The sequence below is a fragment of the Heterocephalus glaber genome, unplaced genomic scaffold (assembly GCF_053883595.1).
Source record: "Heterocephalus glaber isolate CG9 unplaced genomic scaffold, H.glaber_assembly_v1.0 deba00000621, whole genome shotgun sequence".
In the NCBI taxonomy this organism is placed as follows: Eukaryota; Metazoa; Chordata; class Mammalia; order Rodentia; family Bathyergidae; genus Heterocephalus; species Heterocephalus glaber.
In genome coordinates, this window is record NW_028258153.1 from 22,637,847 (window position 1) to 22,650,089 (window position 12,243).

At 42.5% G+C, this 12,243-nt stretch overlaps 1 protein-coding gene across 1 annotated transcript in view; it reads right to left on the reverse strand.

The window, feature by feature from the left end:
- The window catches only part of Bmpr2 (bone morphogenetic protein receptor type 2), a 212,612-nt gene extending 208,518 nt beyond the window's left edge, over positions 1-4,094 (reverse strand). Inside the window, exon 1 of the mRNA XM_087206265.1 lies at positions 3,028-4,094. Within this exon, the coding sequence (XP_087062391.1) occupies positions 3,028-3,103 (76 nt within the window). The 5' untranslated portion in view covers positions 3,104-4,094. The remainder of the gene's footprint in view (positions 1-3,027) is intronic.
- Positions 4,095-12,243: the final 8,149 nt, after the last annotated feature.

The following is a 12,243-nucleotide window of genomic DNA, read 5'->3' on the forward strand; positions in this document are numbered from 1 at the left end:
TTCTCAAACTTGGAAAAGATTCTTTGGGGTTTTATATATATATATATATTTTTTTGCAAGGCAGGTGGTGGCACCACTGTGCTAAATCCCCGGCCCTCCTATCTATCTATGTATCTATCTATCTATCTATCTATCTATCTATCTATCTATCTATATATATAAAATACAAGTCCTGGAGAATTCATTTAGCACATCTAGATGGCAGGGATCAAACACATGCACTTTAGCAATTTACCAAGAAACTCAGGTGATTCTTTTTTTTTTTTTGTACCGGGGATCAAACTCAGGTTCTTGTGCAGGCAGCAAAACCACTGAGCTAAATCCCCGGCCCTCATATTCTTTTGTAGTGCCCACGCTTTAGAAACACTGAGATGAGGGCTGGGGATTTAGCTAAGTGGTTCCGGCGCCTGCCTTGCAAGCGCAAGGTCCCGAGTTCGATCCCCCGTACCAAACAAAATAAAACAAAAAAGAAACACTGAGATGAAATTACTAAACTTCTGTTACTCTGCAATATTGACTGCTCAAGAATACTAAATAGATGAAATTCACTTTAGACTATACATGCTCCTAAAGAAAAGTATGTAAATTTGAAATCTAGTCAAGTAATTTTAAATGCATGTAATGCTCTTGTAGGAGCTGATCCTTAAATAATACTTGCATTGTTGTATTTTCATTAATATTAAGAATCATTTATAAACCAAACAAGCACAGCTTTTTTTTTTTTTTTTTGGTACCAGGGATCGAACTTGGGTCCTTGAGCTTGCACAGCAGGCGGCAAAACCACTGAGCTAAATCCCCGGCCCCCAAACAAGCACATCTTAATTTTTTATGAATTCTAATTTTTTACATACCAATTGTTCCTTGAACTGAGTCCAAGAACTAGACAAAATAGGTGAGAAAGAGGGATTCAAAAGAAATTATTAGGGCGGGGTTTCAGTTCAGTGGCACCGAACCTGCCTCGCAAGCGCAAGGTCCTAAATTCCATCCCTGGTACACACAAAAAAAGATTAATCTACGACCCCAAAGAAGCACATACTATCAGTCAGTCTTCAATTTTTTTTCCTGTTCGGCTGCACTATTTTCATCTTGTCCAGTTACAGCACTGCATCTATGCTCCCAAATCCACAGACACCTTGCACTTGAAGAAACTGCACTAGTCATTCCAATAAAAGGCAACGTTTCACACATTCAGAACCATGATATTTGCATGACCAATGCCTATACTACTGTCCCCACTTCTTTTTAAAAGCTGGTCTGGTGAAGACATTGCTCTATCTCACATTCCCAATTAAAGGAAGACATTGCTGCCTCTGCTGCTGTTGTTAGAACTGATACGCTAGCTAAGGGTGCAGGCTATAATCCTAGCTCCATAATTTATTTACTGTGTGATGTTACTTAAATTCTCTGTACTTTTCTCTCCCTCTCTGTAAAAGGAAAATAATAACAACCTATAGTACAGAATTGTCATGAGGACCACACAGGAAAATATATGTAAAGCTATCTGAATGCTGGAGCATAGAAAGCACTCGGTAAATACCACTATTACTGTTGCAGCTCTGAATCCAGCTTCACAAACCCTGTCTTCTGGTGCTATGCAATACTATAATTAAGACTGACACCACCATTAAACAGTGATTCCTTTAATCTCTTTACTTTATAAATAGATTTAATTTTAAGAATATTTTTCTTACCATTTTTAATTTTTAAATCAGTGATTTTTCATCAGTTCTCATGATAAAATGCCACTATAAATGAAAATCTACATTCTAAAAGGGTTAAGAATAACAAAGAACAAAAATATTCTGAGATTTCTGCTCCAAAACTGACTGCTTAAACTGAAGGCCTTTTTTACTCTCTTCATATTTTACAGGAACCACATGGTTTATGGCTAGAGAACTTTTAATAAATTTAGGGAAAACCATTCATTTCATTACAAAAGAAAATGAAATAACTAAAAACTTAAAATGTCTCAAAATACATTCAATTCAAAAGTTCAAATTATTTTAAAACTACTATGTATAGTTATCACAAAAATAAGACATTAATCAACAACAAGCACAAAGGAAAACTTCAAATTTTCTTTCAGCAATTTCCCAGTGCTGGCCCTTATAACAAAGCCATGAGAAATAAATTGAGTCTTAAATTGCACATTTATAAAAAGAAAAAAGTCATCATTTTGTCCTTTACTCATTTTTTAAATGCCATCCTAAGTTTAAGAATTTTATGTACAATTCACTTCTGAAAATTTCTAGAAGCAAATCAAAAACTCGAAACATGATTGGAATGTGAGTATAAGGTTTTTTCCTAAGGCGTGTAAGAATTAAAATGGAAATAGCCAAAAGAATGAATGGCTACCATTTTCTTTCATGCTTTAGTAAAATGTCAAAGAACTTTCAAATCTCCTAGAAGAGTGATGTGAGGTCAAAGTTGTCTCAATGACATAAAAGCCAACTGATGCCAGATGACTAATAGTAAAATTATCAAAATACTTCTATGCCAAACAGTAATTCCACAAGCACATACTAGTGTCCAAGTTGAAAAGACAGAAACATAATTGCTAGAATACTTGGGAACAAAAATAATACTAATGATAACAGTAATAAACAATATTATACAATGCCTCAACAATCCCAGAGCCTGGCTTCAACATTTATTCCATTCATTCAGTAACATTTTTGAATGAAAAATAACATGAATTCTCAGTGATCTAATCTAAAATTAAGGATAACTGTGTGTAGCTGTTCTTTTTACTGTAAGCCAAATCCAATTCTTTATATTTAAAAAAATCTGCAAATCTTTCCAAATAATCTAACAGACACTGTTTGTTGGTGGTTAAAAAATTATTTTTACTCCTTGCATTACCTCACAGCTAAAAATGTCAAGATACCACACCCAACATGTCTTTTTTCCCGTGGAGGGTGGGGTGGGGAGACGACATGGCCCGAGAGCGCGAAGGGCGACTTCCCCACGCGGGCCTCCACGGGGACGCGGCGCGAGGGGCCGGACGCCGAGTACCCCCGTACTTACCGGCCGCAGAGCTAGCCAGTAGGAGGGCGCACAGCAGCAAGGGCCGCCGCCAGGGTCGTGGCGACGAGGGAGACATGCCGGGCCGCGGGCCGCAAGGCGCAGGAGGAAACGGGGAGAGCGGGCGGTCTTCCCTGGCGTGCGCGGCTCCAGCAGCACCACAGTGCGGTCCGGGAGGACGGAGGCAGCGCGGGGGGCCGCGCCCCGGCACCTTCACTGCGCCCCTGCGCGCCCGGGGAGCCTCACCCGCCTGGGGCCGGGCGCCGCGGCCGCCCGAGGGGAAGGCATGCTGGCGGGAAGGGGTGCCCCGAGAACCACAGTCACTCCCCGCGGAGCTTCACGATATCGAAGAAATGCCCGGGTCGGGGCGAGGACATAGCCAGGGCCCGGGGTCGAGATCCACGCGCCCTCTGGGCCGCCGGGGAGTGCGATGCCGGGCGGGCGGCGGCAGCGGGGCCCGACAGCCCGCGTCACATCGCCCGCGGCCCCGGAAGAGCGAGATTCCTTTCAAAGTTTCTCCTGGACGCGTCCTTCACTTCGCCTTCCGAGACAAGCCGGCTCCTCGCTCGGGACCGAAAGCGCCGCGGGCTTCCATGGGCGGCCTGGCCTCGGCGCCGCGCCCGCTACTCCCGCCGCGCGGTCGCGGAGCCTGAAGCGAACGCCACCGTCCGAGTGCGGGCTTCTCCCTCAAGGGGTCAGCGAGAGAACCACAAGGGCCGCGGAAGCCGCGCCGCCGCCTGGCTGCCCGCAACCCTGGAGCCCGGGCGTCGCGGTGCAAAGGCGGGGGGCGGCGGGAGCGCGGGCGGAGGTGGCCGGCGAGGGCTAGGCAGCGAGCCTGGAGACACCCGCGCCCTTTCGGGAAGCAGTTCCGGTGCCTCCAGGCAGACCAGACACAAAGGGGGGAGTCGCCACAGCTGCCAGTCTGCGGCGCTCCCGGCCCGGAGTCGCCCCGCCTCCACCTCCACCTCCGCCGTCGCCTCCTCCTCCTCAGTCTCGGCTCCTGTGGGCCCCGTCTGGCTCCGGCCTGTGGTGCAGCGCAGGCGGCGGCTACGCCGCCACCGAGCCGCACTGCGCCTGCGCGCTCGCGCCCCGCCCGCGCCCCCACCGGCGGGGCAGCGGGTACGAGGCGTAGCGCGGTGGGCAGGGTGGGGCTGGGCGCGAGCTGGGTGGCGGGGTCCCTGCGCCTTCGCACGTGCCGACCTGGCCCTCGTGGGTAGTGCGCAGGTGGCGTGAGAGGGAACGGGGGAGGCCGCCTCCTTTGTGCAGCCCTCGGCGCGCTCTTCCGAACCTCCTGGTCTCCCCGAGACTCAGAGGGCAGCCCCGCGCGCAGGCGGACCCTCCTCTCCCCTCGTGGAGACCGCGGCCTCCCGCATGCGGAAGCTGGGACCTTCTGCGAAGCGGCCGAGCCAGAGAAAATTCCTAGCGCGTGGCCAGCTCGGAAGAGGCCTCGGGGCGCGGGGAGGGGCCGTGCGTCCGTGTGGCCTCGTGGCGTGGGTCGGTCTCGGCGCCGGCGGGGTCCCCGACACACACACGTGCAGGCCACGGCGCCTCCCGCGAGGCAGCCGACTCGGACGGGATTGAGCCGGGCCCTCGGGAGATGGTGGGGTGCGAGGCGCCGCGGTCAGAAGTCAGCATTTCATATTTAGCTGTGAGTTGAAAGATGGCGTGGGAGGGCGATCTTGAAGGGTAAAGTCCGGCCCTGCCTTCAGCCCCTAGGGTTCTGAAAGTTCTCGGGTCTCTTTGTGGCTAAGGGCAGTTCCGAAGATATGTTCAGAAATAGACTCCTACAGTCAGGCTCCACGCTCGATTATTCAAGTCTTCTTTTATCTCTTTATCTGAACTTGATGTGAATAAATCTCCACATATTTCCTCCAGAGTTAGTTTCATTAATTTGTCTTCCAAGGTACTTAGAAGTTGTCAAATTTATTTCAAAAAATTTTTGTAATGTGCTTTCTATATCCTTTTAAATTCTGTAAAATCTGTGGATGTCTCCTAGATCTTGATATTGTAATTTTAAAAATGTATAATTGATACTGTGTAACAGGAAGAAAAGGTCTAAAGGAGCAGGGGAAGTGGGAGGGGTAGGGGAAAGGAAAAAAGGGAAAAGAAAAAATATGAGAAAAGGAAAAAAATGGAAAGAAAGTCTTTGCAAATAGGGAAGGGTGGAGGGGATGAAGGGAGGGCAGGGGAAGGGGAAAAAAATAAGAACCAAGATACTCATGTAATGGTACAAGATCCCAATGATGAATGTAACTGTGTTTTATACCTAAAATGTACTAATAAACTTAATGGAAAAAAATAAATTAAAAAAATAAATCTCCACATACCTTAAACTAGTTTCTGTTATCATAGTAAATATCTGCTATAATTAGGGGTCGTGATAATACCTGCCCAGGATTTTAAGACTCTTCTTAGGGGCCGAGGGTTTAGCTCAGTGGTTCCGCCGCCTGCCTCACAAGCACAAGGTCCCGAGTTCAATCCCTGGTACCAAAAAATTAATTAAGACTCTTCTTTAGCTGAAATATTTTTATGCTGTTTACCCTAAAGGCAAATTTTTTCTATATAGTAAAATTTTTTTTTTTCAGTACCGGGGATCGAACTCGGTCCTTGTGCAGCAGGCAGCGAAACCACTGAGCTAAATCCCTGGCCCCTCTATATAGTAAAATTCTTTTTTAAAGAAGAGTAGGAGCATATGCTTTAATTCAGTAGTTTTATTGCTACACTTTGTTTTGCCTAAAAGGCCTAAAATAAAAAATTGGTATTGTTTTAATATTTGGCTTTCAAGAATGAGCTCTAGCACTCAGAAGGAGTTCAGTATGACATGTGCAAAAAGTTTTAATTGATATACTGTTTTTCTTTCTCATATTGAGATCGAGTACTTGATCATTCAATTTTTAATTGCATAAAATTTTCCTAAGAAACATTAAGTGCCCTTACCTATGTTCTAATATGTGTTAAATTGTTTAGAAAAGAGGAAATACACATGAAAAAATACAGTATCACTGACCTAGTGGGAATAATAATCACCATAACTACTAGATATGCAACCATTTTTCCTTTTGTTCTAGTCCAGTAGCTCAGTTATGATATGCTTGTTCAATCACAGTAAGAAAGAATATCACAGAAAAATTAGAACTTGGCAGTGACTTATCCACTACACAAAACAGGTCTGATGAAACCAAATGATTGGTATGGCAGGTGAGGTCTGGCATCTATACTAGTTAGGATGGGGTAGGTTGTAATACCATCCCCCAGTTTCCCCTTTGTAAGTGGTGTTCACCAGGAAACAGACCCTACCACTCTTGAGATTTCAGTGCAGGAGGTTATTGGGTAATAGTCTTTTTTTTTTTTAATTTTTAAATTAGGTAATAGTCTTAAGAACAACTTCTGTGGCTACTGAGGGAGTAAGATTAGACATCAAGAAGCTAACTGCAACACAGTTACTCCAGAAACTTTAGCCAGTCCTTCAGGAAGCTCTGGAGCTAGGATGGCCCTTGAAGGATTGTCCTAAATTGAGGCAGGTGGCCAGGTCTTTATAACCTCCCATTAACCAGATATTGGATATAGACTGCACCCAGGAAAGGGAGGTGACCTTAGCCAAGAGCAACCCCCATAGAGCTACTCAACTAAGTCCTGTCAGCCACCAGCATTTCCTGTATTTGGAGAAAGAATCATGCCTGAAGGGTGGATCTGGGGAGCTCAGCACAACATCCACTGCATTGACTGCTCAGTGTAGTTGCTGAAGTCCCTAGATTGTTGGAGACTTCACTGAGACGTGATTTCAACATTGCCACGGTAGGAATCATAAAATTTAATTATTGGTGCTGCAGTTCTTGGTCTAGCCATTAAAAAGCTTACACTCAGAAGCGGTGAGCTTCACTCCATTCACATTTTATTGGCCAACAAAGTCACATGACCAAACCTAAGTATAAGAGAGAAGGAAATGTTATCTCCTACCTTTTTACTCAAAGAACTTGGATACTAGAGAACAGTTCTAATGACTACTATGGAGTCTGAGAGTAAAATAATACATAGTACTCTAAGCACCAACAGCCCAACAAGTAGGAGGGTAGTCTTACATATGGGAAGAAACTGGAGTAAGGAAAAAATGTGGACAGACCAAGAGCATCTGAAGACTGAAGGATCCTCACTATGTACTACGGCCCCTCATCAATTGTATCTTTCCTTTGAGTTGGAAATACTGGCAAAAGCAAAGCAAACTCTTGGTTTTAGAAGAGGGATATAGTTAATAAGTAGATCATTAGAAAAAATAAGGACCTAGGTAGAGGCCCTGTTAAATGATGACACAGGAGTTAACTGGGTGCGAAAACACCGAATACTTCTCAGAATAAATCTTATGATCATGAAGGGGTACTGTCAAAGAAAAATAGAAGAAAACCGTTTAACTATAGGAGAAAAATAATATGGGTGCCCAGAATTTCGCACTGGGATATCTTTTTCAGGTCAGAATAACAAGACAATTTATTCTGTTTAGAACCTTTGGGATTTAATCTTCAGGCTTAAACTGAGATGTGGGACATGGTAATAGTCCTCTTTTGGAAGAGCAAGGTATTATAAGGAAATAGGAAAGCCCTGTTGTGAAATACAAGAGAAATGAGATTGAGATTGACCTCCCTGATATCCTGGGCCTGAAAGCAACCTTAAATCTCTCTTCCTAAACTGGCCATGATGTCACAGATCTGTAATACCAGGAGGATTGTGAATTTGAGCTCAGCCCAGACATCTCAGTGACTTAGGTAGACCCTGTTTCAAAATAAAAAATCGAAAAGGGTTGGGGATGTAATTCAGGGCAAAGACCCTGGGTTCAATCCCCAGTACCAAAAAAACAGAACAAAATAAAATCCCTCTTTTCTGAAAACAAACAAAATTTAAATATTAAGAGCTTTGCTTTGGAACTACATCTATTACCCCATCTTTTTCCTTTCCTTTTCATCTAATATTTTAAAATTTTAATTCCACTTCTGGGGTCACCCCCTCCTTTCAAGCAAAATAAAATCACCTAAACTTCCTGTTCTGAGTGACTAACAGCAGAAAAACCCAGCTTCTCTCCAACCATTTGAAAAATCTCTGAGAATTTATATTTTCCACAAATTCATTTCATTTGCTGTGGATTTCTCTCTTTTTTAATGTTCGCAGTACATAATGATTATGTCCATTGTGGGGAGTTGCTGCATGTATATAACACATCTTAATTCTTTTTATGTCACCTTCCTTCCCTCTTCCTTCCCCATCCCTCCATCTCTTGGTCCTCTTCCCATTTGCAAAAGATCTCCCTGTTTCATATTATCTGTCTTTCATTTTGCTCTGTATTTATACTGTGGGTTTCTCATATAAGAGAAACCATGTGATATTTAAGCTTCTTGCTCTGGATTTTACTACTGCCATATTGTAAGAGCTTTCCTTGCTGATGCCAGACACTGAGCTCTGTTTTCCTCTGAACAGTAGGTAAAGGACCTTTCATTTACTCTCCAGGGTATCCATAGAACCATTATGTGATTAATATTTTTACTAAGACTTGTAGTTTCAAAAAATGAAAGTATAATATAAAAGGAAATCTTGAAACAAAATATTGCTCTCTGAAGTCCTTTGAGCCAAATATACACTTTCCCAGTGGAAAGTATTTCCCTCTTTGAAAGTATTATTTCTTTTCCTTTTTTTTTATACCAAGGTTCAAACTCAGGACCTTGCACTTGCGAGGCAGGCATGGCACCACTGAGCTAAATCCCCGGCCCTGAAAGTATTCTTTCTTAGCCTGTAACCACTAACCATTGTGCTAATATCTTGTCCCATCCTCTCTGTGCATCCATCTGTCTGTCCATCCATCCATCCATTTATATAATCAACAAATGTTTGTTGAACCATGTACCAGTCACTATTGTTTCAGGTAGTAGAGATACAGTAAGGAACAAGGAAGAGAAGTTCCTTCTTATCCTCTCATAGTACTTGTATTCATTTTCTATTACCACAAAATCTGAATGTTAAGTGTAAATAATACATTATCTCACCTGTAAGTATATTACCTATATAAATATGTTTAGAAAAATCCTGAAAGAATATAAATCAATACGAAGTGGTTGTTTATATGTGGTGAAATTGTGAATGATTTTATTTTCCTTTATATTTTATTTATTTATTTATTTTTGAGACAGGGTGTCACTGTGTAGTTCAGGCTGACCTTGAACTCACTATGTAGCCCAGGCTGGCCTTGAATTTGGCAGTTGTCCTCCTGCCTCACCCTCCAGAGTGCTGGGATTATAGGTATATATCTTCATGCCCAGCTATTATTTTTTATTTATTTTATTTTGGTACTGGGGATCAAACTTGGGACCTTGAGCTTGTGAGGCAGGTGCCAGAACCACTGAACTAAATCCCTGGCCCATATTATTTTTTTTTTAAATATACCTTTGATGCTTTCCATGAGAGCTTTATAATAAGAAAAAGATGGCTTCCCGGGGTTTTTTAGTTTTTATTTGTATTGGTATACATTTGCAGTACATAATGATTACATTCATTTGGGGAGTTGGTGCATGTACATAACACATTTTAATTCTTTTTTTCATATACCCTTCCCCACCTCTCCATCACTTGATTCCCCCTCCCTTTTACAAAAGATCTATCCATGTTTCTTATGATCTATGTTTTATTTTGGTCTTTATTTATATTTTGGGTTTTTCATACAAGAGAAACCATGTGATATTTAAACTTGTGCGTGTGATTTGTTTCACTTAACATGGTCTCAAGGTGTATCCATTTTCCTACAAATGACTCAAGTTAGCCTTTATGACAGAATAGTACTGCATTGTATATAAGTACCACACTTTTTTTTTTTTCGAGACAGGGTCTCAATATGTAGTTCAGGCTGATCTTGAATTCACTATGTAGCCCAGAGTGGCCTTGAACTCATGGCAATCCTCCTGGCTCAGCCTCTTGGGTGCTGGGATTACAGGCATGTGCCACCACACATGACTAATACCATACTTTGTTTATCCATTCATCCATTGATGGACATATAGGTTAATTACAAGATTTAACCATTATGAGTTGTTCTGTTATAAGTATGAGTATGCAAGTATCACTGTAATATGATATATTTAACTCTTTGGAGAAGATATCTAGAAGGGGAGAAGCTGGGTCAAATGGATTTCTACTTATTTCCATAGTGACTCTACTAATTTACATTCCCATGAATAATGTAGAAGGGTTTCTTTTTCCCCACAGCCTCAACAGCATTTGTTATTATCTGATGATGGACATTCTTTCTGGAGTGAGGTGGAATCTTAGTTTGTTTTAATTTGTGTTTCTCTAATGGCTGGTGATGTTGAACATTTTTCATATATTTATTGGCCATTTGTACTTCTTCTTTTGAGAAATGTCTACTTGTTTCAGTTGCCCATTTTTTACATCTTTTATTGTTAGAGGTTCTTGGGGGTTTTTTTGTTTTATATTTTGTGTTTTTTTAGTTCTTAATGTATTCTAGACATTAGTCTTCTCTTTGACAAAGAGCTGGCAAAAAAATTTTTCCCAATCTGTAGGTTGTCTCTTCACTGTTGTTTCCTTTGCTATGCAGAAGCTTCTTAATTTGATATGATCCCATTTGTTGATTCTTGATGTTATTTCTTTCATTTATTTTTTATTTTGGGGGGGTACCAGGGATCAAACTTGGGACCTTGCACTTGTGAGGCAGGCGCTGGAACCATTGAGCTAAATCCCTGGCCCTTTTTCTTTTTTTTTCCTTTTTTTTTTTTTTTTTTTTTTTTGCTGTTCCAGGATCGAACTCAGGACCTTGTGCTTAGGAGGCAGGCATGTTGCCACTGAACTAAATCCCCAGCCCCTGATGTTATTTCTTTTAAATTGGGGTTCTCTTGAGAAAGTTGTTGCCCATGCCTATGTCTTCAAGAGCTTTACCTACTTTATTTTCCAGGTGATTAAGTGTTCCTGTTTTAACATTTAGATCTTTGGTCCATTTTTAATACATGGTGGGAGATATGGGTCTAGATTCAATCTTCGGCATGTGGATTGCCAGTTTTCCCAGTACCATTTGTTGAAGACACTATCTTTCCTCCAGGTTTGGTGTTTTTAAAAAAATAGTTTTCAATAGATAACTATATAGTGACCGAATTCCAAAATCAAACAGATTTTTTTACTTTCCTCAGGATATTTTTCTTTATTAAATTTTAAACTGGGCATGATGGCTGTTGAAGTCAGGGTTTGCAAAGGAATAGATTTAATACAGGACACATAATTTACAGGATTATTTTATAATATTCACCCAAAAAATCGAATGCAAAGGAGTACAAGAGATCTGTCCATACACTAGAGACCTGAAGAATACATCTGAGGGCCTGAATTCCACAGCAGTGTCACTCACAAGTCCAGCTAAAGGCCTAGAGCCCGAGGCAGTGTCCTCCATGAGTCCAGCCAGAGGCCTGGAGCCCACAGCAATGTCTCATGCAAGTACGTATCATGGATCTGCCCCCAGGAAGGCCCAAAGCTCAGTGGTGGAAGCTAGAAAGCCTGTGCTGGTGGGGTAGAGGATCTGTGCCACCAGGCTGAGGGATCTGCACTGGAGGCAGGAAGTGATGCTCAAGGTGAAGACTAGAGCTCCCCTGACGAGAACAGCAGCCATCCCAGGTAAAGGCCAGGACCTGAGCTCCTCCAACTAGGAGAACAGCCAAATTCACATCAGGAAAACCAGCTGTGGCAAGCTTCTCCGAGAAGATCAACAGCATATGATCTTCCCCTTCAGCTCTTTTTATGCCATTGGCAACAATCCTCAACTGGGTCTTCCATGCCCAGAACCACACTGACTCAGTTCAGCTGCGCATTCCAAAATGACTATTAGTTAATCTACCACAATGGCATACATGGATAATTGCAGCACTCAGAAAGCTAAGGCAGGAGGATTGCTGTGAGTTTGAGGCTTGGGCTAGATAGTGAGTTTGAGAACAGTCTGGACTACCAGGTGAGACCTTGTCTCAAAAAATCAAAACAAAACAACAATAAACCCCAAAATTAAATTTTAAATATATCTGCCTACCCCACATTAATCTCACATTCAGACATTTATCCCTTTGGTATAAATTAGTAGATAACATGTTTTCTGACAATCTATAAAACATTTTTCTGGGCTGGGGATTTAGCTCAGTGGTTTCGCTGCCTGCTGTGCAAGCGCAAGGACCCGAGTTCAATCCCTGGTAC